Genomic DNA, 25,664 nt, shown 5'->3' on the forward strand with positions numbered 1-25,664 from the left:
GGATACAGGCTATCCTACAGGCTAGATATTTATATTACAATTCATACAGCAGAAAACTACAGTTATGAGGTAGCAATGAAAATTATTTTATGGCTGGGGGTCACCAGACCATGAGGAACTGTATTAAAGGGTCAGAGCACTAGGAAGGTTGAGGTCCACTACTTCAGACCTCACAAGTCTGATTGCATTCTTCTTGTTCTAGTTTAAAATCAGAACTTGAAGTGTTGCTTAAATAAAACAGGCAAGACAACCATGGGGTCCACTGAGAAGACTCATGTTTGAAGAACGCTCAGCTGACATTTGAAAACTGACATTTGAAATTTATTACCTAGCCCTATTTACTATAAAAACCTGACAGAGGACTCCCATCAGCCCACTCATCCCTATTGGACTGATTGCTTTAAACAAGTGAATTAAACCAATGTTTAATTACTCATAAAAACACTGACACTAAGCATGTTTAGCCAGTTCGTTTTGGCTGACACACCAGTTGTGGCCATGTCAGACAACAAGCTTTCTTCAGCTCTTTGGTGTGGATGAGTGCAGAGAGAGTTGGCAAGTACGTGTTAAGCAGAGTGAATGCCATGCTCTCTCTCGGTGTTCTCCTGACTCAGACGTGTGTATCTTCATGGGGTACAGTGTAACTGGACACAGGTATACACTGTCCAATGGTATCATCCATAGCACTATTATTTCCAGCCTTTACAAAAGTCATTAATTCAATGAGTGGGAATCTTGTGTGTCTGCATTTGATTTCAGGTATATTTAAAACCACCCCTCATTCCATTAGCTGTTAATAAAAGACAAAACATTCCTGACAGTGTACTTCTCGCCGTGACTTAGTCATCCCTCGCCATTGTGCTTTTACACGTGTCCTATCATAACAATGCCCTGACAAACAATAAAAGCATCAATGCTGTTTGTTCAGCTTTAACTTTATATAATAAATGATACTGCACAGTAAGAGAACTCTGTCATGGCACCTGAACATCCTACCATCATATTACATGACCTAGATTTCTTTTCTGTGGGCTTTGAAGACAGTCCAGTAGGTAAGACTATATACTACACTTGAAAATGTCCAAAGTTCAATTCCCAACAGGCACATCAGATAGCTCTAGGGGATCCAAGGCCCTTTTCTGGCCTCCATGGTTGCCTATACTCATGTGTGCACTAATAAACACACACACACACACGGACACACGGACACGGACACGGACACGGACACACACAAATGAAGAACTAAAATCTTTATATTTCTTTTTTAGATATGAAACCAAGATATACAGATCAGCAAAAAAGCAAAAACACCTGTTTTCTAGCATTGACTTTCATATGAGATGCATGCGATTGTAGTCATCCATGGTAGTTTTAAAATGGTATCTAATACTATTCTAAGTGTGCATTCTTGTTAGAAACTTGGATATTTGTTCTTCTGTGTTGAGTGCTTGTCTTCTATTCTGTGCCTTTGGGACTCTACTGATGCTCTGCGCACTGGTTGCTCATTTGGCTGTGTAAGTAAAAGGTAGAAGAGAGGAAAAGCCTTAGCCCAATCTGGAACTTTTTCTTCACCTCTGTAGTGAATTTTTTTTTAAATTATATCCACAGTTCTTGACTGTTCAGAGCCCAGAAAACAGAAGAAAAGTGTTAACCTTCTAGTATCAGCCCATCCTTACTAACCAACCAATTCAGCACAATGTATGTCCCCTTAAGAGGGTGCTTCACATGATGCATGAGAAGTGGCTCTGTGTGCTATAAACAGATGTCTTTGAGGACATAAAAGAAGTTCATGCCAGCACAAATTAGTAAAAGGTCCAATCAGACAGTGGTTTGTGTACCTAAACAGACTTTTCTCCAAAGACATGCAAATAACTTCAAGCACATGAGATGCTGAGCCTCAGACCATTAACAAAATGAAACCAACCACAGCGCGATTCCATTCCACAACTATGAGAACAGCAGTGGCTAAAAACCAAATCAAACCGAAGCACAGAAAATAGCAAGTGCTGGCAAGGATAGAGGCAAGATGCAGCTTGCATGCACACACTGCTGGTGGAAATGAAAAGATGCAGTTTTTAAAATTAAAAAAAAAAGTAAAGAAGCAAGACATAGTTGATATGGAAAACAGCTGGAAAGCTCTTTAAAATAATGCAGAATTACTGTATGACCCAGAAGTTCAATCCCAGTCATACACCCAAAATGATTCAAAACATATGTTCAAACCACAAATACTTGTACATGGAGGTTCACAAGAATATTATTATTCACAATAGTCAAAACATCCATTAACAGACTAGTTAAATAAATAAATATGGAATATCCAGGAATGAAATATTATTCAGTCATAAGTAAAAATGAAGTACTTAAATAAGTGTCAATGTAGATGAACCTTGAAAACATGTGAGTGAATTAACCAGTCCTGAAACACCTCATCTGCATTAATTTACAGGACTGTGTGGCAATTGCACATGAAGCAAATTCATAAACCAAAAGGAGATTAGTGGCTGCCAATGACTGGGAGCTAAGCTATTGAAGAACTGTCTGTTAGGGGGTACACGATTTCTTCTGAGACTGGCTGTAATGTTTTCAAACTAGGGATGACGCTTACACAAGGACTTTGTCAAGGATCACTGAATTGGGTACAGAACAGTACATTTTACCTTATGAGATGTTTTTGTCGAAACAAAAACATGCTAAAGGACTCCTGCTTAAGTTATTAATCTACAACACCCCAAGCTTTTAAAAGCAGTACTCACCTTCTTCCCACAATGGATCTATGAATATATCACAAGACATTGACGGTTGCAAGAAGCACTGTATAGGGAAAGCTACTGTTTACACATCACTTTAAAGTCCATTATAAGATATGACAAGACATCAGTGTGTCCTTGAAAAGGAGACAAGAAGGAAGACAGAAACAAGGCCAGGCTAGCAGGGTGGGGGTCAATTTCATCAGCCTCACAATTTTTCTAGACCTGGTCATCAGGCCTTTTCTCTAGAGACAGAAAACCAAAAGCCCAGCTGAATTCCTCTTCTATTAGGAACAGATTTTTCTACTTTTGTTGTTACTGTTATAAATGCCATTGGGTCACTCAGGATTTAAAAGATTTTTCCCATGATGCAAATAACTATTTTATAATGAAGATGGAGGACCAGCAAAGCGCCTTCTGGATGCCACATTTATCTCACCTTTAATTTGCTATTTACCAAAGTTTGTATGGAGAGAGACATTGCTGCAAAAGGACCAGAAATAACACAATTAATTAGATAATAGCAACAACATGTTTCTGATGTATGAAAACATGTAGGAAGAGGAGTAGGCGGGGCAGCACCATCTGAACTTCAACTAAGACACTAACAATTCTTGCTATTCTGTTTTCCAAAATGGCAACTCCCACACTAACAAGTATCTTTGCACTCAGACACTCCGAGTCCTGAAAACAGTAATTTAGCTGTGTATTCGCCTACGTGTCTATTCTGTTAGGCTAAGTGCAAAAACAAGTACCACAAGAATGGATAGGAACTGCAAAACTGGTGACAGGATAGGAGGCAGACACTCATTTGCTGAGGTAACTTTATTGCTCACCCCTACTTTCAAATTCTAACATTGCATCCAGAAATATTCCCTACTTGGTGCCAAGGTTTTCCTTTCACACATGCCCATATTTATTTCAAAGATAATTCTAGAATTACTTGTAAGAATTAATAGCATTATAAAATATTCTACTTTTCTTAGACTCAACTGCTAGGAAAGAAGTAGCCAAATTCATCCCCGAGTATTGTAAGTTATTTACTGTCAGAACACAGTCCAAGAATGGAGTACTGTGAGAGAACACTGACTGCTTTCGAGAAAACACCAAGAAAGCAGGACAAGAGTCTTGTGACCTCAGTTTCTTCAATTCACAGAACCATGAAACATGGAATGTGTTTTCATGTTCCTCCCAAATGTAACAGACTCAATTAAATGCCCCTATGGAGAAACATGTTTTTGCTAAATGGGTCTTATGCTTGTGACCGCACACATTACTCATGGGACTGCTCTTAACCCTTGGAGTATAGATTGGTGCTCTGAATAAAGTTGGCTGTTACATGGCCTTTAGTCTGCCTCAGTCTTAGGCTCCATTCTTCCAGGTTCCCCTGCCAACTGGAGCAGTCAATCACCAGCACCTGGACAGGGAAGGGAGGTTAGCTATGAGCGAAGAGCATGGGGCCCTCAGAGGAGTTTGTGGGGATGATGGGCAGACACCAAGGAAGGCTTTGCCGTAAGTCTAGCTTGTGCATCCTTTTTTGTTGTTTTGGTTTGGTTTGGTTTTCTTGTTTGTTTGTTTTTTTAATATTTTTATTACATATTTTCCTCAATTACATTTCCAATGCTATCCCAAAAGTCCCCCATACCCTCCCCCCCACTTCCCTACCCACCCATTCCCATTTTTTTTGGCCCTGGCGTTCCCCTGTACTGGGGCATATACAGTTTGCATGTCCAATGGGCGTCTCTTTCCAGTGATGGCCGACTAGGCCATCTTTTGATACATATGCAGCTAGAGTCAAGAGCTCCGGGGTACTGGTTAGTTCATAATGTTGTTCCACCTATAGGGTTGCAGATCCCTTTAGCTCCTTGGGTACTTTCTCTAGCTCCTCCATTGGGAGCCCTGTGATCCATCCAATAGCTGACTGTGAGCATCCACTTCTGTGTTTGCTAGGCCCCGGCATAGTCTCACAAGAGACAGCTACATCTGGGTCCTTTCAACAAAATCTTCCTAGTGTATGCAATGGTGTCAGGAGCACAGTGTTAAAATCAAAACTAGACTGCTTGCGAGTTGTTTATAATTAAAACCCCTGGGCTCCAGAAGAAGGAACTTTATGTGAAGCATGAGACAGGGTCCAAAGGAATCCTGAAAAGCATATAGAGGAGGGCAAAGATCCCTGTTCAACTCTGCGCATTAATTTGGACTGTTATCAAAATAATTAAGACAAGGAGGATAACAGTCACGAGAAAGAGGTGATTAATTTCTTGAATGAATATAAACTGGATAATCAAACCTTAAAATTGGTGAAAGAAGGAAAAGAGAGATTGATTGATTGATTTCCCCAATTCAGGCAAAATCAAGAAAACACACTAACAACTATGTTGGTGACAGCTCCCTTAGCTCCCTCACTGGAGTCTGCTTTAGATACATATCCTCCATTGCCTGAATATGGTCCTGAAACATAGGGTGAGAGATCTGTGTTTGTGCACTAACCAATTTACTCAAAACTCTGGAAGGAAAGGCAGCATTGGGCAGTCACGGCATATTATTATCTTGGAAGGCAATTAAAGAATTATTGCCAAGTGATGGTGTTGCACGCCTTTAATCTCAGCACTTGAGAAGCAGAGGCAGGAGGATCGCTGAGCTCGGGACCAGTTTGATCTACAGAGTGGGTCCCAGAATAACCAGGGATACATAGAGAAGTCCTGCTTGAAACTGCAAACCAAAACAACAGCCCCGCCACTCTCCCAAACCCTACAATTACTTGAATCCAGACTATCAGAGGCATTTGTATACCAAGTGGGTCCTTGACTGTCTTTAACCTTACTGATTTTCCTCACCAAACTGTCTCCTACAAGCACTGCAGCACTCGAGGGGACAAACCTCTGGAGTGAAGTTATTTACATGGTACAGGCAGGAAATGCTAACTGCTTACCTCTCTCTTCTTCCTCAATTAGTAAATCAGGGATGACCCAATGTCAACAATATATGAGTTTGACCCTTGCTGTGTTATCTTGCCTTTGACCAACAATCAGTTTTTAAGGACATGATAGAACTCTACAGATTTTCAAATTTCATCTGCAGACTACCATGTAAGGATAGAAAATCATTATCCAGCTGGTAAGCTATGGGATTTTTTTTCATATGAACTAAATTTATTATAAAAATTACTCAACCTTCTCCCATCCCACAGAGAGACACTTATTTTATTGATGGCTCATCTAATGGTATAGGAGGGATTCATCAATTTATTCATCAATTTATTAATACTTCTTTTTCCTCAGTCCAACTACTGGAAGTGACTGTTTTGATTCATCTATTATAGTTAATTCATAAATCCTTAAATATCATTTCAGATTTCATTTATGTTGTAGGAGTGTTTCCAGCCACAGGCCCATGCTCTCGCTCTTCCCCCTCCCTGGTTTTACTGCAGAGGGAAACAAGCAAGCTGATCCACTAGCTGACCAAGGTCACTTCCCCAGAGGAAGGTCAGGAAGGGGTCTGCATCTGTCATTGCAAATGGATCCACTGAAACATTATGGATTCCTCCTTGGTTCCTTGAGCCCCAGGCCATCAAGGACAATGGCAGAGGGCAAGGAGGCACTGGAAGTTACCAGAAAGATAGCAAACCTCCAGCTGAAGAGCAAAAGAAGTCAGGTCTGACTGCTTCCTCAACCTCCTTTGTTTGAACTTGTAAACTGGAGGGATCCAGCTCCTGTTATCTGTACTAATGACTCTGGATTTCTGACTGGACCTTGGGACTGTAATAGACTCATTAATTAATTAATTAATTAATTCATTCATTCATTCATTCATTCATATGGAGCATCGACTGTGTTTAATTTTTCCTTGGGCTTTGAATCACTTCCTATTTGCCTAGGACACCATAACATCTGCATTCCTATTAAACGAACTGCAGAGTGACTGCCTATGGATATTTTTTTTTCTTTTGAACTATTATGGAGGACTCTAGACAGTGATATCAACTGAAAAATCTTGTAGAGACAATGGAAAGCAATAAAAACACATATTTTAAAATGATACCTGTATCATTTTATGTGGATTTATGTATATGGATTCTGGTTTTCATTATTACACATACATACACAATACATACATACATGTTTTTATTTATTTATAGACTTTATTTATTTATTCATTTATTTACTGATTTGGGCAGGCATGTACTACTGTGCAAATGGTACTCAGAGGACAGTTTATAAAGTTCAGCTCTCTCTCTCCCACGTGAGTCCTGGAGACAGAACTCAGGCTGTCAGAGTTAATGACAGGAGACTTCAGTCACTGAGCCAGCTTGTCAGATCCTGAATTCTTTCAGAGCATCTGATACCAGAAGACCTGGCCTTAGCCCTCACACTTGCTCTGCCTCAGATGCCACTTGAGCTCCACCACCTTCTTTTCTCACCTGTCCATGTCAGCTGGATGAGCCTATTTCTCTGATGGCCGCTTCTGCCCCAAATTCTTCAGGTAAGAAAAACAATCAGAAACAGTCAACATCTGCTGCCTTTCTCAAAGAAATAACTCTCACTTTTAGTAGTCTTTAGATAATGCCGACTTTGAGCATAGAATATATAATGGGTTCTTGAATGGATGATCTCATTTAATCTACACAATACTTGCATGAATTATGAGCCTAAAGTGGGAATTTGGGTTTCGTTGGAGACTCAGTGGTGTCACGTGGTGTTTTCTGGAAGCTGTCCGATTAAAAGCGTGTGATGTTTTGCTGGAGCAGATGCTTGGAGAGAACACGTGATGTTTGGAAAGAGCATAACCCCAAAGACAGTGGATGACTCTGGTGTTGGTTCGCCTTGCTGTTCTTCACTGACAATGCTCTGGCATGGGTTCACCTTGCTCTTGCTGACCTTCGCTGATGACAATTTGGCACTGGTTTGTCTTGCTTTCTTCACTGGTCATTGTTTGTCATGACTTCATAGAGATAAACACTCCAAAGAACTTCTGGTGGTGTTCCAGCTGCCCCCCCCCCCCGCTTCAGTGGACTCATGCAGATAGGTTGGTTGGTAGAGGCTTGTGGCCTCCTCTGGATCGAGTGAGCAGCTGCTGCTGATTCTCGTTTGGTGTTTTGCTAGTAGACTGGACTGTTAACAATGAAGATTGGAATAGCCCCAAAGAACTATTTCTAAATAAGTCCATGTATGTCTCCCTTGTTCTATTAACCATCTTCCTCCCCTCTCTTTGGTCAGTGGGTGATAAGGGAGGTTAAAGCATTTAAGAACCCATATTAAAGTAGGTTTTAAAAATATAAGCCTACATGGGACACTCTGCTATTCTTAATTTTTTTTTTCAAATGAAAATACCAGGATCTGTGGAAGGTGAACGCACCACCCAAGTCAGCAAGCAAACAAACAACACAGTTGTTCAGCTAAGTTGCCTACACCAGCGATCATATAACAAACTACCACAGGAGACCAGTCTTCTCAACTCATCTACCTCAGTTCAGTTCTCATGCCCTTACTCATTTATATTGGCAATGTGTTGATTAATTGTTCCACTTTAAATTTATCATACCCACCCTCTAGTAAATGCTTTTCCAGTTATGTAGAAGTTGGGGAAGTTTCCAAATTCCTTTCGATATGTCAAATACTAACCAGATAAGGTTTTTTTCTTTTCTTCCCTTGATGATGGTAATAGCCCCTGCGATACTCAACTGTAATGAATAAAGCCATGCTTGGATTAATACCCAGCAAGCAGGGAAAATTAATCGTGGTGCCGACTCTTGTCAGCACTGCTTCTTGTCCCACTGACTAATTTGTTTAATTAACCTAGAGTTTTCTTGTTAATTACAGATGATTTACTGTACCAAATAAAAGGTCATGCCTTTGAATTACACAGTGATATTTATGTTACATCTATTTTGTATCACTTTATAATAACACAGACAAAATAAATGTAACCAAATCTTTCTGAGGAAAGTATTAACTTAGTTTTGGCTAGCAAATGAATATGCCCAACACACAGGACCTGACCTAATAAAATTGCTAGTGGCTATTTTATTATTATATATAAATAGTAGACCTTAAATATCTGTCTGTCCATATCCAGAATGTGTGTGGTTCACAGACCCAGACAAAAACAGCTAGAACTGACTGATTTTATCTAATGGTTGGTGGAAGAAGGGCTTGCAAGTGACCACTTGTAAAGTTGTAACAGAGTTCTACTTAGCCCTCTTATGAAGCAAAACCAGAAGTGAACTTAACAGACCCTTCTGTCTTTAATAGTAACAAAAATTTGCACTGAAGCAATGAACCTTGGCATTACCTCTAAATCTACTGAGGAAGCAGATATTTCTATGAACCAGAGACCAATGTAATAGATCCAAAACCTGTCGTAAAACAAACATTTTGTTTTGTAAATATAACTTAGCATCAAATCATAGTTTTTAAAAGTCAAATAATGAAGTTAAAAACTTTGATTTTTTTAGAAAGGGTCTCTTTACAGTCCTAGCCATCCTGTAACTCATACTATAGACTATCTCAGGCTGTCCTTAAACTCAGTGGTCTGCCTGCCTTTGCCTCCTGAGGGCTGGGATTAAAGGCGTGCACCACCACTGCCAGGCTGAAGCTAAGAACTTTTAATCTAATATTTTAATATTTTTAATGGATTCTTTGTGAATTTCACATCATGTACCCTAATCTCAATCATTTCCTTGTTCCTCCATATTTATCCTGCATCCTTATGACCTTCCTCCTAAAGAAAACAAAACCAAAAAAATCATCTCATCATGGAAGCTGTAGTATGTCACAGTGTGTCACAGAGTACAAGGAAATGTTTGTTGGAATGAGTTATTGGTCTGGTTCCAGGCCTCTGGCTTCTGCTACACTATCAGTGTTGGACCCTCACTGGGAGTCCTCTCAGATATCCTGTTGTTGCCTTGTGTCATGGAGGTCCTGCAGCTTTAATTCTTCAGGAACTGCCCCTTCACAGGCTCCAGACGTTCACAGATGAGATAGATATTGGAGTGGGCCAACTCTAAGCCCTGGATCTGGGCCTGGATGGAAGCTTAGTTGGTCTGCCTGCCAGCTCTCCTATACTGTGCAACCAGGGCCACACTCCCACTTTGCCCAGGCAAGGGGCAGGGCCAGCACTCCTGTCTATGGCAGCTGTAGGGGCTAACTAACCTGCACATCCCTGGTGAAGGGTGGGGCCAGCCCACCTGAGTGCTACTGCTGGTGAGGGGTGGAGCCATCTCTGCTCAGCCCTCAGACATCTACATGGCCTCTGGTGGTGGGCAACATGCAACAGACAGCAACACAGAACCCTGTTGCTGCAGGGCCCATGGGCCAGACAGTGCCCTGGGCAGCAGCATGGGCTAGGACTTCTCCAGGGCCTCAGGTAGCCCAGGCTACTCATACCAGGCCCCTCCTCACCATCCTCACATCTCCAGTTCTGCCTCTCTTCACAGTGCACAGATCATTACACTTCTCTGTCTCTCTCGTCTATCTCTCTGTCTCACACTTGCTCATCACAGTGGTGCCTATATATGTTGTGTCAGCAATGACATCTTTTGAAGTTGGATGGTTAAAGGCTTGTCCAACCCAAAGATTCCAAAGGAAATCAATCCCTGGCCAAAGTTAAACATGGTGCAGAAAAAACTGTAATTCAACATGGAGTCATCTAGCCTCATGGTTGAACTACAGCCAACTAGAGATGAGCAGCTTGGCCAGTGATGAGAAGCCAACACAGCCGGGCATCGGTCAGCTGGGGTATCCACTGTGCAGTCCTGCTCTTCTTCCTGGGCGAGGAGGCAGCTCCGGGAGGCACAGTAACTCACACAGTGGTCGGCTTTCTCATAGGAAGAAGGCATGGGACCACTGACACTTGTGTTTGTTACTGGCTCTATTGATGGACAGTGTAATTCACCATTTCCCAAGGAGCAAGAACAACAACAGCCTTAGTGTCTCCTGTTCCGCCTCTCTTCATAGCACACAAACTACTTGGCTTCTCTCCTTCTTCCATCTCTCCGCCACCTATCTGCTCATTTCTTACTCCCTTATCCACCACCTACTTGCTTGCTTCCTGAAGCTCTTGGGCTGGTGCCCCCAGTGATGTTTCAGTGCTTTCTGACATGCCTGAGCCTTGCCAATGCTAATACTTTAAAGATAGTATTGGAGCTAATTTATAGTCACCAATTAATATCAATTAAAGCGATTCTAAGAATTCTTAAGAGAAAAAAACCTAAGAACATACTTCAGGATCTATTTACTAGAGTCCCCAACCCCCAAACTTGGATTTCATCAAATCTTACCATTTTAAGTTTTATAACTTAGATGATTAGATGCCTAATTAGTACCTCCCAAAACCAGAGAGTAATGAAAGATACTAGGAACTCTAAACATTTAATGGAACAACTGCTAACATGTCAGATGTGTTGGCTGAGGAGGATAAGTTTATAGAGGCTTAGCTACAAGTGTAGTTGCTATGTGTCAGATGTGCCAGCCTGCTTCTCAGTTCCTAGAGCCAGAATATCAAAAATTGAGTACATCTCTAGCGTTTAGAGCCAGAATATTAAATATTGAGTGAAATGAATTTTGGCTCTGGCAAAGGAACAATTTTATATGAAAGGATATTCAAATATCCCTTCATTGAGCAACTACAATAGGCCTTGAAGATTTACACGATTGTGCTGGAATTCAAAGCCAATGACAAAAGGGAAATGCTTTTCTTATTTTTTTTCCTGGGATACACAAAGAGAAATCCATAATTAAGCATCAGCTTCCCCAGGGCAGCATGTTTTCTTTGGCTGACAAGCAGGAGGAGGCATTTCAAACCAGGCACCGCTGTTCTACTGCCGTCTCCGCGTGGCTAGTGTTTTAATGTATTTCTGGCTATTAGGCATTTGTCTATTTTTGGTCAGTGAGGCATGCATTTTATTTAAAGAATTCTGGTTTTGCATAAAAGGCTATAGTTACGTTAGTAGAATTATGTTTCTACAACAGTATCTGAAGAATAATTATGGCCTAATTTGGGCTGTTCTGATGTGCATTTGATATTCAAGGGAGTAGCTGGAACTTTAGTGTAATTAATACAATTAAAATTAACTCTAAGTAGGAAAAAGACTGCCTGAATATCTATTTAAACCCAGCTATATGCTTTGCCTTATTTGTCACAGCTAGTTAAACATATCCCAGGCTGATCCCAGGATACGTTGGAAATGCAAAGCAAACCACACTCATCATTCCATCAAAACAGTCAGAGACTAATGACAAATTATGCATTCAGTGTAATTTCTTGCTCTTTTGTTCTGCATCAAAGAATAAATACCATGTTACTTTAGCCTCATCCTGCCATCATCCTTCAGCTACTCTAAAACAGAAATTCTTTTAAATTTCATATTCCATAAATTCCCTCTACTTGCTCTTATGTTTGTATATGGTCATTTGACTACTGTCTATCCACTAGATTAGTGGAAACAGTCATTAAAATCACCCAGGGCAGTTCAGTTGTTTTTGAGAAATGACTACTAGGTTCCCCTGCCCCACCCTACCCCAGATTCTGTTTCACCCCATATGGAGTAATCCTAGAACTACGCAGATGTGTTCTGTGTTTTATGTATATGTGTGTGTGTGTTGTTTTATGTATGTGTGTATGTGTTTTATGTATATGTGTGTGTGTGTTGGGATGCTAAGATAAGAGCATTGCCAGGACTCCAGAACAGCCTGGGTGGCATCACATGCAAGGCAAGCTTCTGGGCATACCTGTAAGGTACTCTCTCGATTAGGTAAACTGAGGCAGAGGGGTCATCCTAAAAGTGGACCACCTCATCCATGGGATTGTGTCTCTGACAGAGCATGCAGAGGACCCCACACAGAATGCATGTGGAGCACAGCACCTGCCCTTCCTGCTTCCTGATGCTGACACAATGTCTGGATACCTTAGGCTCCGCACCAGGACTTCCTCCATGGTGGATGGAACCCTCCAATCACAGCCCAAAGAAACGCTTCCTCTCGTGAGCTGCTTTAGTAATGGGTTGGTTGATTTGTTATCACAGTGACGGGAAAGTAACTTAGAAGGCTACCTGGGGCTACAAAAACATTTTTAATTGATTAACTTAAAAACTAAGAAGAATCATCTAAGGAGCTTTAAAAGTTAGAAACCACAACTCCAGAGCTTTTGAAACTGACTGTACTAGGGTAGAACCTGGAGTGTAAACATTGCATACTTGAAATAAATATTATTCTAAAATTCACATTGACCTCGATGTCTTAAATTTTTATCAGCTAAATTTGGCAGCCAGGCTTATGAGTTCTGCTATAATAAAATGGTAACGTTTATGTACAAATTATAGACACAATTATAAGCAGACCCTTCATCTCTGGGAAGCACAAAAAGGGTGGGAGGAAACAAGTGAACTATTTATACTTAAGAAGATTATTTCTGCCCAAGTAGAGCCTTAGAAGTAGCCTTAGAAGTAGACACCAGAGGTTGCCGTCTTCACAGCATTGGCAGCAGAGGCTAACCAGGCCGCCTGCCTTCACGGTGCAGGCTGCGGGCACAATGACGATGGACGAATTCAGGATGGAGAGACGGGGAAAGCAGGAAAATGAAGCACTGTATTGGTGAAGTGGTGGCAGCAGCCTGGAGCTTCTGCAGACGAAGACTCTGAACACGCCAACCACACCGTGGTACTGCCCCCACACTGTGCAGCAGTGAGGACCTAGATGAGGAAAGGTTCACTTTCTAGATTAAAGCACCTTGAAGGACCACTGTGGTCTGTGATGCCACCAGAGGCCATGCCTGTCTTTGGTCCACGCTGCTGCCCCAGGCCATGAGGAAATGCTGAGATCCAGGTGGATGTATACATTCTGTGCCACTGCCAGACGCTTGGGTGATGTCCTCGGGCTTTGCTTCCTCGGGGAGCCATTTGGATAGGAGTGGCATGTCTACACAACTGAAGCCATATTGCAGCCCACGGCCCATGTAGCCTTTGGGGCCATGAGTGGGTGGATGGTCCTGAGATAGCTAAAGGGCCATGTTGATTTCTGTGGCCCATGTTGCCACGTGGTCTGTGCTGTCCATTGAAGGCATGCTGATGTCTGGAGACACAGGAGAGCTGGCTCTGACCCTCGCCAGCAGCTGTACTGTGGCACTTGTGATAGCATGGACATGGGCAAGCCAGCCTGTTCTCCACTGTTGATGGCTTCTGGTAGGGGTGGAGATGGAGAAAGACTCACCTTCTCTTGGGGCTAGCCACGAGGAGTTTGACCATGCCCCAGTGAGTACACAATCAACACAAAATGAACTTGTGTTTTGTTTGGGTTTGGATTTGGGGGAGGGGAGATACATGGCAGGGGAGGTTCACTTTCTGGATTAAACCATCTTGAAGGACCACTGTAGTCTCTGATGCCACCAGAGGCCATGCCTATCTTTGGTCCATGGGGTGACTAGGAGAGGAGTTTGATCTGGATGCATGGTGTGAGATTCCCAAATAATCAATTTTTAAAACAGTAGGTGTCAGCAGATTAAATTTTTGCCTGGGATCTTTTCTATTGAACACATGGCCAATATCAAACCCAGTATGACAGTGAAGTGCCTTCTGGGTTCCTTTCAACCCCAAGGCCAAGGACCTTGTCTTGGATAAGCAGAGTAGTGATGGAGCTTCAGCCCTGGTGCTCTGGACACAGGCTTCTGCAGAGGAAAATACTTACTAAGTAACATGAGCTCATGTGGCTATGGATAGTGTAATTCCATCTGTGCCCTCCCCCCCCCCCCCCAGCAAGGAAAGCACTTTGTAGTTTTATCATTTTAGCATAAGACCAATGATTTTAGGTCTTACATAAACATATTAAATTTGCATTTTGATTCTGAATACTTTATTTAATCCCACGTTGATGTGACTGGAGCATATGGGTAACACAGAGATTTCCAAATTGGGAATCCTCGGGGATTAGTGACGCTTGTGTAGCCTTCTGCCTCTCCAGAGGCAACCTGCCAGGTCTCTGGTCTAAGAGAAAACACTGTACTTGAGTAATTTAAGTATTAAGTGACATGCTTTTATAACTACCTGTAGAATTAAATTATTTTAACAACTACTGCGGAGTCATTCTGTAATGCTTCTTTGTTAAATACTGTGGAATTTTTCACTCACCTCCAGACTGGAATAGCTATTTGTGAAAACTGAATGATGCATAGATGTCAAAGTCAATTCTATCAAACTGAGTGAAAAGCTCAGAAGTTTACACAATCCCCGCTATGACAGTAGACAGACAGAGGGACAGAAGAGAGACAGAAAGGATGTTGGGAAAAGTGACTATCATTTGATGTTGGTGGGAACGCCAACACATGAAGCCACTACAGACTTCAGTATGGCAGTTCCTGGAAACCCTGAAACAGAACTGTCATATATTCACTCCTAAGTATATACCAGAATGGCTCTGGGCCAGCATACTGCAGAAATACGTGCGCACTCGTGGTGATGTCTGCACTAGTCACAACACAGGAAACAGAGTCAGCCTAGATAGATGCCCATCAACAGTGGAATAAGAAAAAATGGTACATATACATAATGGGGTTTTATGCAGGCTGTAAAGTGAAATCATGACCTATCTGGGAAAATGGATACAACTAAAAAGGCATTATGTTTAGTGAAACAAGCTGAGTTCAAAATAATAATTATATTTCCTCAGATATGCAGAACCTAGGCTCCTAGACTTAAAACTGTGGGTTTATTTATAGGCCATGAAACTAGAAAGCAAACCATGAGGTGGGAGGAAAACACCTTGACGGAGGCAGGAGACTAGACAGTCATGGAATGCACATGTAAGAAGGCAAAGTGAGAATAAATGAGGGGGGGGGGCTCTCAGGAACACCGGAGGGTGTAAGAGAAGACAGTGAGGGGGGAAAGAGTAGAATATAATACAGGCCAAGAAGCCATGTATGCTAAACAGGTTGGGGGAGGAAGGGAAGGAAAGAAGGAGGGAGGGAGGGAGGGAGGGAGGGAGGGAGGGAGGGAGGGAGGGAGGGAGGGAGAGAGAGGGGGATTGTCTCCCAAGACCATGGTTAGCTGAGCATTTACACAGCAGCTCAATCCACCTGATTTCCAGAACAAACATACACAAATGACTTTACATTATTTGCCCTTCTAATAACAATAACAAAAGCGGAATACTTTCAAAACTGATTGTTTCCTAAACAAAACAGATGACATAACTGTATAGAATCCTAACAATCCCTGGCACCTTCTAACAGGACGGCTTACCGAATCCAAAGGCGCTGGAGCCTCCAATGCTCTGAGAAGACTGGATGCTTGTCGAGGTATAGAGTCCCGTCACCAGCAAGCCATCAAAGAAGGTGCTTGTTGAAATTGTAACTGAAATACAGGAAGGGAAGAGAACCTTCAGCTACTACAGTGTGAGTGAGCAGGTACACTCTGGAGTCTTAGGTGTAGGCATTAGCCAATGAACCAGTTATTTCTGCCCTGTCTGTAGTGTACAAGTATGCACATACACACATATACACACTCACACACATACACAAATTGCAGAGGAGACAAAAATTTCAAGACTTCAATACTTATAATTGTATAATTGCTGGTACTGAATTTAGTACGTAGTCCTACATTTTTGCATCTATTTGCACATTTCCAAGCTACACTGAAAATCAGAAAATGATGCACCACTGGATAGCGTTCTTCCCTCATCTCCACTCCTACCTCTGGAGGCCATCAAAGCATGCCTAGACTTTCTGGCATCGTGATAAAACACTTTAAAAAATCATTATTCCATACTGTGGGAAACAATTTCGTGTTGTCTGGATGAAGAGCAGAGAAATGCCCGTGATGCTTGTCGGGGGCCTGCACGTCACACCGCATGAATGGTCAGTCTGCTCCTCTTGAGAACAACAAAGGGGACCACTGTGCGTTTATGTTTCAGAACCAAGTCTGCAAGAGGGGGTCTATGTGGTTCCTCTGAAGAAGAAGAAGGCTGGATTAAATCAATGTGTGTGTCACTCAGTCCCCACCCTAAAGCCAGATCGTGACTTCCTCCTGGCTGGGATGGCGCTGCTCTGCCTAGCTTTGATAAGACAGCGATGACGCCATTTGGAGGAAGGAGCTGAGGGAGGCAATGCTATTATATTGGTAGTGCACAGATCAAGGCTGCCATCCTACACATTAACTCTGATGAGATGGTTTAAATGAAACACTCCAGGACATTCAGTGAGTAGCAATAAATGGTCTGAAACATTATCACCATACAGCATCAAAGAAGACATGTGTATGATAAAATAGCTTCACATCACGCCGTCTCCCGAATGGTACTGGGTGCTCATATGCATCGCTTTTCCATTTCCTAATAAAAATAATAGTACATTTCAGTGCTAAAATCCAAATCACTCATCTGGGCTCCAGGCTCAGCAATCTACATGTATCTCATTTAACTGTCAAAGCATTCGTGTGAGGGGAGTGCTATTATTATCACAGCATAAGAATGAGCAATATAGGGAACAGAACCAAGTGCTATCACCTAAAGGTTTCTGGTTCTTACTCCATTTTTACTTCTATCATATTGACAGGATACCCTGATGAGCAGGAACACAGAAAAGCAAGAGTACATATGGCTTTCAACTCCAAGTTACAGCCCATCAAACTCAGTCACATCACATCCACAGACAGGAGCAAAAGGGTACCGAATGCACCCATGGTGCTTGCTAGTCTACACCTCTGCTCAGTTCTTCAATCTTGTACAATTCAAGACACCACACACATCGGATTACATCGATTAACTACCAAGACAACCCCCAGAGACATGCCCACAGGCCAACTTTACACAATAATTCTTCAACTGAAATTTTCTCCCCATGTGATTCTAGATCGTATTGAGAGTTGAAATTAACACAACACTGTTCATTTGGTTTCTCTCCTGGTTTTTGTTTTTTTGTTTTTTTTCCTCTGTTCACCTCAGATCCCAAAGTAGCATACTGGTCAATAGCATATAGCTCTTTTACCAGGTTGTCACTTGAAGACGATTAAGGAAAAACCAAGCCAACAACCGCAGCAGCCAGTAACACTGCTATTAGTGCGAGAGGGGAAGCTCGGCCTGGAGATGGGCTTAGGAGACCCACTTCTCTCTGAGTCGGAATCCCTTGTCTGTGGAGTAATTGTAACCCAGGGGCTGAGTCTGTTTTGCTCAGCACAAAGTCCCATGCTTAATCCTGCTGAAGCTGATTTCCCCTGCATCAGTGAGCTCAGAGAGAGAGACAAAAACAAGAGAGATGGAGACAGAAAAACACAGAGAGAGACATACACAGAGAGAGAGACAAACAGGCAGACAGACAGACAGACATACAGACAGACAGACAGACAGACAGACAGACGGGACTTAGCTTAGCCCCACCCCAAGCATGTTGGGTGTTTTACCCCCCCAGCCTCTGTTTATATTCCGAGACAGGATTTCATTAAGTTTCCCAGACTGCCCTTGAATTTGTGATGTGCCTACTTCATCTTCCCACAGAGCTGAGATTATAGGCCTGACTGTTTCAACTTACATTAATTTTTTGCTCAATTGCTTCTGTGTCCCCTGGCTTTCTGAGGTTTGGGGGGGGGGGAAAGTTCCGTTCCTGTTAGGAAGCCCTTATTCACCATCAGATTTTAACATTGTGTTGTAGGCCATTCTTCAAAGCAAGTGACCCCTAGCCTGCAGTGACTCCGGGGTCTCCACATCACTGTAGTCCGTAAAGAGGCAATAATTATGTTCGAATGCACACGGCCCCGATGATGTGGGCTCTTCTTACTCCTTTATTACCTTGTCTCTGGTTCCAGTAGCCAGGACACTGAACCTGTGAGGGTGTCTGCTATCAGAGGCAACCTGAATTTGAACTTCAGCTCTCTCTACACTGATCAGTAAGAAAATGTATCTTATATGCCTCTTTTATGAAAGGGAAGACACTGTGAAATATATTGGAAAAATTAAAAGCCACTGTATCTACTGTGGCGCTCTATCTTCTAAACACAGTACTATGCAGCAGTAAATAATCAGGCCCCACCTTCCCGTCCTGCAGTCCCTGAACACAGCCTTGCTCTTGCTCCCTGAGAATAGAATCCTACACAGAGCACCTCTACGTCAAAGTGCCTGGACCTTCTACATACCTCCCTCCCCTGCACTGCAGCTATCCCATCTCTGAACACTCCCACTGAGTCAGAGCTGTGAGCAAGTGAACTCAAGACAGGCACATGTCTCCAGCAGTATGTGTCTACCTGCCCTCCTTCCTTCCTCCCCTCCCTCCCTCCCTCCTTTAGGCTTTCAGTGATCACTCAATGCTTGTGTGAGGGAATGCAAAGATGCTCTTGGAGAAAGGCTGAGTACCAGAACCATAGGTCACCCGTCCTTTACTCTATTGTCCTCAGAAATGCAGCACTTATCCCAAATGGGTGTGCCCACCCAATAAAACAAAAGACCCTCCTCATGATGCCAAATGATAAATCCAAGTCATTGATAGCCACAGGTGTTGCACAGTTCTTCACAGCCTGAGAGGCCTGCATCTTTGAACTGCCTGGAAAGTTTGTGATTCAATTGGGCACTGAGGCCAAGGTCTGCCAACCCTTTCAGATTGTCACCAAAGCCACTAACCCCTGTGCCAGATGCCCCTCTCACCAGGCCACACAGTATCTCTCTTGCACATTCTGATTTTTAAATCTACCATACATTCAAAGGCTCCTTTGAACTCAGTTCTGTGTGTTGCTCACATTCTTGGGTGCTAATGCAGTAAGGTTTATTGAAGTCGGTTCTGAAGGAAGGGGCTTACTCTGAAGTAAGCGTTTTTTTCTCAGGTATGAACACTAATTTCCTACATCAGATTGGATGTGTTCTTCTCTTTGGTCCTATTTCCCGATAGAGATGAGCACACCTGTGGCGAGTGGAGACCTCCTGAGTGGATGTGTTGTTCACATAGGTAAGGTCTCATATTCCTCGGGTGAGGCTGAGAAGCATGCAGTATCCCTGCAGGCGTCAAGTGCATACATCGACAGTGTGAGCAGAAAAGGTCCACCATTGCTCTCTCCTCCAGGACATTTCTAGCCCCCAAACTGCTCCTCCTTAGGTTAGCTAAACCTGCCCTCTTGATCCGGCTGTATCCCTCTCGCCTTGCCCTCCTTGTTTCTCCCTATGCAATAACCCACCTCCATGACCATCTGTATGAGCTAATCCAGCCTTCCTGTTGAGCTGTATATAATACAGAGAGTCTCCAGAGTGCTGTGGGTTCTACATCCGAGACCCCAGTCCACCCAACTACCTTTTCCTTCTTTCCCTTGCCAACACAGTCAGGTCCAAGTCCCATTACTTGGCACCCCCTGGGTGTGTTTAAATGTGAGAGACCATTTCTAAACACTGAGTGGATGAAATGGAGTTACTGAGAAACACAAGGCCCTGTCCCTTAGCTTTAAATACCATCCAGAGGCTGATAACTGCCAAAGTGCTATCTCGAGTTTAGGCATCTTTTCTAACTCTAGATACTCAACAAGTCGCCGCTTGTCATCCCCACTTGGATATCGAAGAGGCATCTCAAGACCTTGCTGTCCCTGTAACCAACACTCAATACCTACTTCCTCTGACAACTCAGTTGTTGGCAACACCAGCCTTCTGGCTGGCTATTCAGACCTGAAATACCTTTGCAACCATGGTCCTCCCATACACCATTCACACAGTCCACCAACCAATCAGATTCCAAATCTGGCATCACAGCTTGCTGCTTTGAGTAACCATTGTTTCATTATTACACTAGTCTGGCCTTCTTATTCCTAACTTCATTTCCAGCATAAACCCGTGGGATTCCTTTACAGCAATCCTGCTGGGCCATGCTGAGATTTCCCTGACAGCTTTGCCCTCAGTTTGGTTGAAGTCAGCCTTTGAACAATCCTCCTCAGTCTCCTCCACTGCATTCTCATGTCTGCTCTCTCTCCCTCCTGGCACCGTAGCCTTCTGGCTCAGAACTCATGTCACCAGCCATTTCCATCATCCTGTGCTCTTCCCAGACACTGAAGGGCCGATTCCCTCACCACCTTCAAGCTTCAACTCAAATGCCACCCTGTTCTATCTGAAACTGCAGACACCCGTCCATCTTCCCCCCACTAAACTCCCTTAGTTGAATCTATCTTTCTCCTCAGTTTTCTCTAATTACCAGCACATAACAACGTGTACTAATAATGTATCATCTAACCACCATGTAACAAAGTGTATGAATGCATCTAACTGCCCAGAACAGTGCACTAATGTATCTAACCACCACCTACATAACAAAGTGCACTAGTGTATCTACTCATAGTACTTCAATTACGGCTATTTTAAGTCTTGTTCTGTAGAACAATGTAACCACCAAAGCCAGTCCTTCTAGTGTATTTGTTTAGTAAAATCTCCTGAGTGTCTAGATAAAGTCATGAAACTTTTAAGTTCTCGATAAATACTTAGTGAATGAATAGTGAACAACTCATTCACAAAACAATAATGTGGGGCTGTCTCCTCTTCAGCTTGTTTCCCAAGAACTGTGCTATAAATTCTACACTTATGGATTTAGGTCAGCTGAATCCCATTTGGAAAATACACATAAAGAGAGAGAAAGAGAGAGAGAGAGAGAGAGAGAGAGAGAGAGAGAGAGCGAGAGAGCCTGGCTCTTTAAATATGTAGACTGTTTTCCAGAATACAGAGCAATGCAGAGAGAAGCTTACCGAAAGACCAGCCAAAACCATTAGCAAAATTAGAGAGAGGGAGAAAAAAAAAGGACAAGTTGACTTATGTATATGTAAGTTCTCAATTCCAGAATGTTGACATAGCCACATTAAATAAAAAAAAAAGTCCATGTTTGAAACAAATTGATTACTATCATCTCTGGTAGACCTGAAAATTTGAAGTATGTTTAGAGGGGAAAATGAACTTTACTCCCCCCAGCAAAAAGCCACTCTCTTGACCCTGTGGAACAAGCATTGTTTTCCTTCTCTTTAAGCAGGTGAGAAACAGACTCACTTGTTTCTTCCTTCTATCGATCGATCAATCGATCAATCGATCTATCTATATTTATTTATTTTTAAGAAAGGGGAAATGTAGCCCCAACCCTTGTGGAATTTTAGACCTCCATGCTAGTATCCATAACTAAAGAAAATAATGAGTGAGGAAGACCCAGAAACTCTGGGACCATCTCATTCCCAACCATGAACTCCTTGGTGAGCACTGAAAGCCCCCAGCAGGCCACAGGAAGGCTGGAGACATGCATTACCACAGATCAACTTCCACAAATACAGCCCAGGTGAGTCTGGGACAGCTGGGCTGAGTGAGGCATTACCACTTACAAAGAAACCAGGGCTCCTGGCCAACTGTCAACCCAAATAAACTGTGGACACTGTTCAGAGAACAGACAGGGTCAGCACTAAAAAAAAAATAAAAACTAAAATTTAAATTTAAATTTAAAAAGCCCAAAACTATAGACACACTCTAAAGAGCTTCTATGAAGCCTGTGTCATAAAGGCCAATTCTTCAGCAGAAGAGCTGAAAAGATTTGGTGGTGCCCTGTGTCTTAGTAGTTTAAAGCCTCCCAGGTAGGTTAATGAAATGCTACCATTCTTAGAAACAAAAGACAGTAGTAACAACCCTCCACTGCATCCAGCTTGGATTATCATGCAGGAAATTTCAGGAGTCCTGCAGCCCACATGTCCTCGAGGACTGGAGCACTCCAGAGACCACACAGCATCTGGGGCTCTGAAGGGAGGCCTTGGGCACGGAAACTGTCAAGAGCAGCCTTTGCCACACCCCTCTTTGGTTTTCACAAGAATGCTTCCACTTGTCTCAGTGTTAGAAATCCCTGGTTAACGTGCCAGGGTGTTCTGAAAAGAAAACACAGAAACAAAGCTGTGTGTGTGCTTGGAGGCTGCTCTGGCTGTGGTCTCTCTAGCTGTAGTTCCCTCAGTCTACACTCCATCTCGTTGAGGGCCTTTCTACAGAGACCTTGCACCCTCCTTGCCCTCTCATCTCCCCGTCCCTTTGCACCAGGAACATCCGCTGGCACTTATTGCTTTCTTGTGGATCCTGACTTAACCTCTCCCTCTTGGAATTCTCTGAGATGTGTCGCTCAGCATCTATTTTCATTTCGTTAGCTCATCCTTGACAGCCACATCCAGCCACCAACTATAGGTGAAATAATCTTGGAATCCTAAGTGACTCCTGATGAATGACAGGAAACATATTAGACTGAGTATCATTATGGTTCATGATAAAAGCAACTGCAGATAATATCTGTGAATTTATTTCAATCTCTATGTTAACAAACAAATTTACAACAGTCATAGGTCCCATAATATTTGATCTCATTGATGAAGATGATTAATAAAAGCCAGAACTATTTACTGTTTTGACATAACAAACTATGCATGCACAAGTTGGAGTGTGTGTGCATGTGTGCTATGTACGCAGACAATCTATCTTGACACAGATACCAAAAGTCACTAGAGAAATTTTGCTAATTTTCAGATATTGACTCGGAATGTTATCATCCTAAACTACATAGTTTAAAATGTTCCACAACTATTATAACTTTCAAATGTTAAATGTTTTCTTTAAAACTATTTACAGATGAAACATCTTATATAAACAGAAGTTACAATTAAAAGATACAACTTTAGGGCACATTAGGATAGGAAACTTAACTAGACACACTGTACTATAGGTTTTTGGCAGGAGTTTGAACTTGCTAGTACGTTTTAGAGTTGAAATAATGACTGCATTATTACCCACAATCAGAAAGCAAACAAATGTGCTGGAGATGAGTTCAACTGCCCGAGCTTCCTCCTACCCAGACTTAGAACCCTACATTTGAACAGTGCTTTCAGAGACCTCCAGGTGGCAATGTCTCTATCTCTGTGGATCCAGTCTTGGATCCAATCTCACCAGCATGGGCTCCACACTTCCTGCCTTTAATATTATCAAAGGGCACTCTCCCCAAGCCCAACTTTTCTGTAACCTCTTGTTCAAACTGCACTCATTCTCCAGGTGTGCGCTGGGGCCACCTACCTCAGCTAGTCTGTCTAATTTCCGGGGCGGGGGGGGGGGGGAGCTTACCCTCCCTCCTCAGGGATCCAAGAGAGTCCAGAAACTGTAAACCAGGTGCTCTGTGTTCCACGCCTCCCAGAGGTCGGGGCTCCAACAGGGTTTTGTTGGCCCCATAAAGAGATGCGTGCCACAACATAAACCATCTCAGCAGAACAAGCAGAATTACGTAGCCAGAGTCATTGAAACTGAAATCTAACTTCTTTTAAAAAGGTAGTATCATTCATACACATACATGAAACATGAAGGTTTCGAGGGTTTCCTGTGAAAACAAAACTCAGCAAGTTCATTACAGCACTCAAAAGTATCTGAGAAACTTTCAGTAGAACTTAACATTAAACATGGTAGCGTTTATGATCAAGTACAAGTACTTGGTCACATACAAGTTTATGATTACATACAAGTGCCTGGTATGTGAATATAGGTAGGTACATACTTTATGCACATGCCACACTTATCGTGTGATCATTTTTATCTCTAAGATGTTTTATACATTTTCTTCAATCTAAAGTTTTCATGCCATTTCCTCAGATGAAAAATAAGACTGGATCAAAAGCCCGAGGAGGTTCTGTGCCTCTCGCCCACATCTGTGTCACACTGGCAGTGAGCTTAGCACCAGGGGACATGAATATGGATGCCGGGCTGTGGCAGCAGTAGGGAGCACGATGGAGCGTCACAATTCAGTCCTTATAGAGAGCACCTCTGTCTCAAAATGACTAATTATAGAGCCAGCTATTATCTATTATAGCTTCTATTAAATATTCCCAATAAGAACCTAATGGCATTCTTGCAGAAAATCACTGTGAGATGGAATCTTTGAGAACATAAATTTAGACATTGTGTGCTATTTGCATGCCATCCCATAGCTTGTGGGCCACAAATGCTCTACAGCCCATTAAACTCTGATCACTTCAAGCACATCCCATCACCACACCATAAAAAGACCTTTAATGTGGGCTATAAAGAAGCATACAATATTTGGAGTGATATTTTTGGCTTTTCTAAGATGACAAACATCAGAGGCTGGCAAATTGCAAAAAAAAAATTTAATTAATATTTAAGTATTAGTGATGATGCACCAATCACTAAGAGCTCTCATCTCTTGACTTTATATATTTCAAAACCAGAAAAACACCAGCAGAGAGTACAATATTGTTGATATTAAAAACTCTCACTGCTGAATTTTGCCTTATGAACAGAACCCTGTTTGCCTTTTGAATGCTGAGCACATTAAACAGCCTGAGGAACATATTTCTCTGCAAATGAAACACACTGAGTTTATTTGCTGTAAAATATCATCAACATAATGTGTTCAATTACTGATTCTTCTTTAAAACACCACCAGACATGGGTATCAGGGCATCTAAGATCACAGTGTAACTGCCATTTGAAAGCTCTGTAAGAACTTGACCCTCGACCTATTTCTCATAATTCCATTTTCCATATGGCTTAAGTTGTTTTCTAACAGCTAGCCATTTCAATCATATCTCCAAACTAACAGCAAAAGGTAATAATAATTAAAAATGCTGAACACAGGAACTTCCAGGAACCGAGCACTGTCTATTATTCTAGATAACTTGGATTTGCTCCTCAGTATACATGTGGTGGATCGAAACCATCTGAAACTCCAGTTCCAGGGCATCTGACACCCTCGACGTAACTCCTCAAGAACCAGGCATGCATGTAGTACTGAGATCTACACGTAGGCAAAAACCTATACACATTAAATTTTTAATTTAACAATTAAATGCTAAGGCAAGAGGAAGTGATCTCTGGTCAGCGGGTATAAAACAGAGTGAGGTGACTCCTGTCTAGCCCACTAATTCCAACACCAAATAAATGGGGCACAGTGAAGATCTGT

General features: G+C 42.4%; 1 protein-coding gene across 2 annotated transcripts in view; it reads right to left on the reverse strand.

Moving 5' to 3' along the window:
• Reln (reelin) overlaps window positions 1–25,664 on the reverse strand; it is a 460,252-nt gene that overhangs the window by 386,461 nt on the left and 48,127 nt on the right. For both annotated transcript variants that reach the window (NM_001310464.1, NM_011261.2), the window contains exon 2: window positions 15,979–16,089. In NM_001310464.1, coding sequence (NP_001297393.1) covers window positions 15,979–16,089 — 111 coding nt within the window. The remainder of the gene's footprint in view (window positions 1–15,978; window positions 16,090–25,664) is intronic.

Source organism: Mus musculus, chromosome 5 (assembly GCF_000001635.26).
Source record: "Mus musculus strain C57BL/6J chromosome 5, GRCm38.p6 C57BL/6J".
In the NCBI taxonomy this organism is placed as follows: Eukaryota; Metazoa; Chordata; class Mammalia; order Rodentia; family Muridae; genus Mus; species Mus musculus.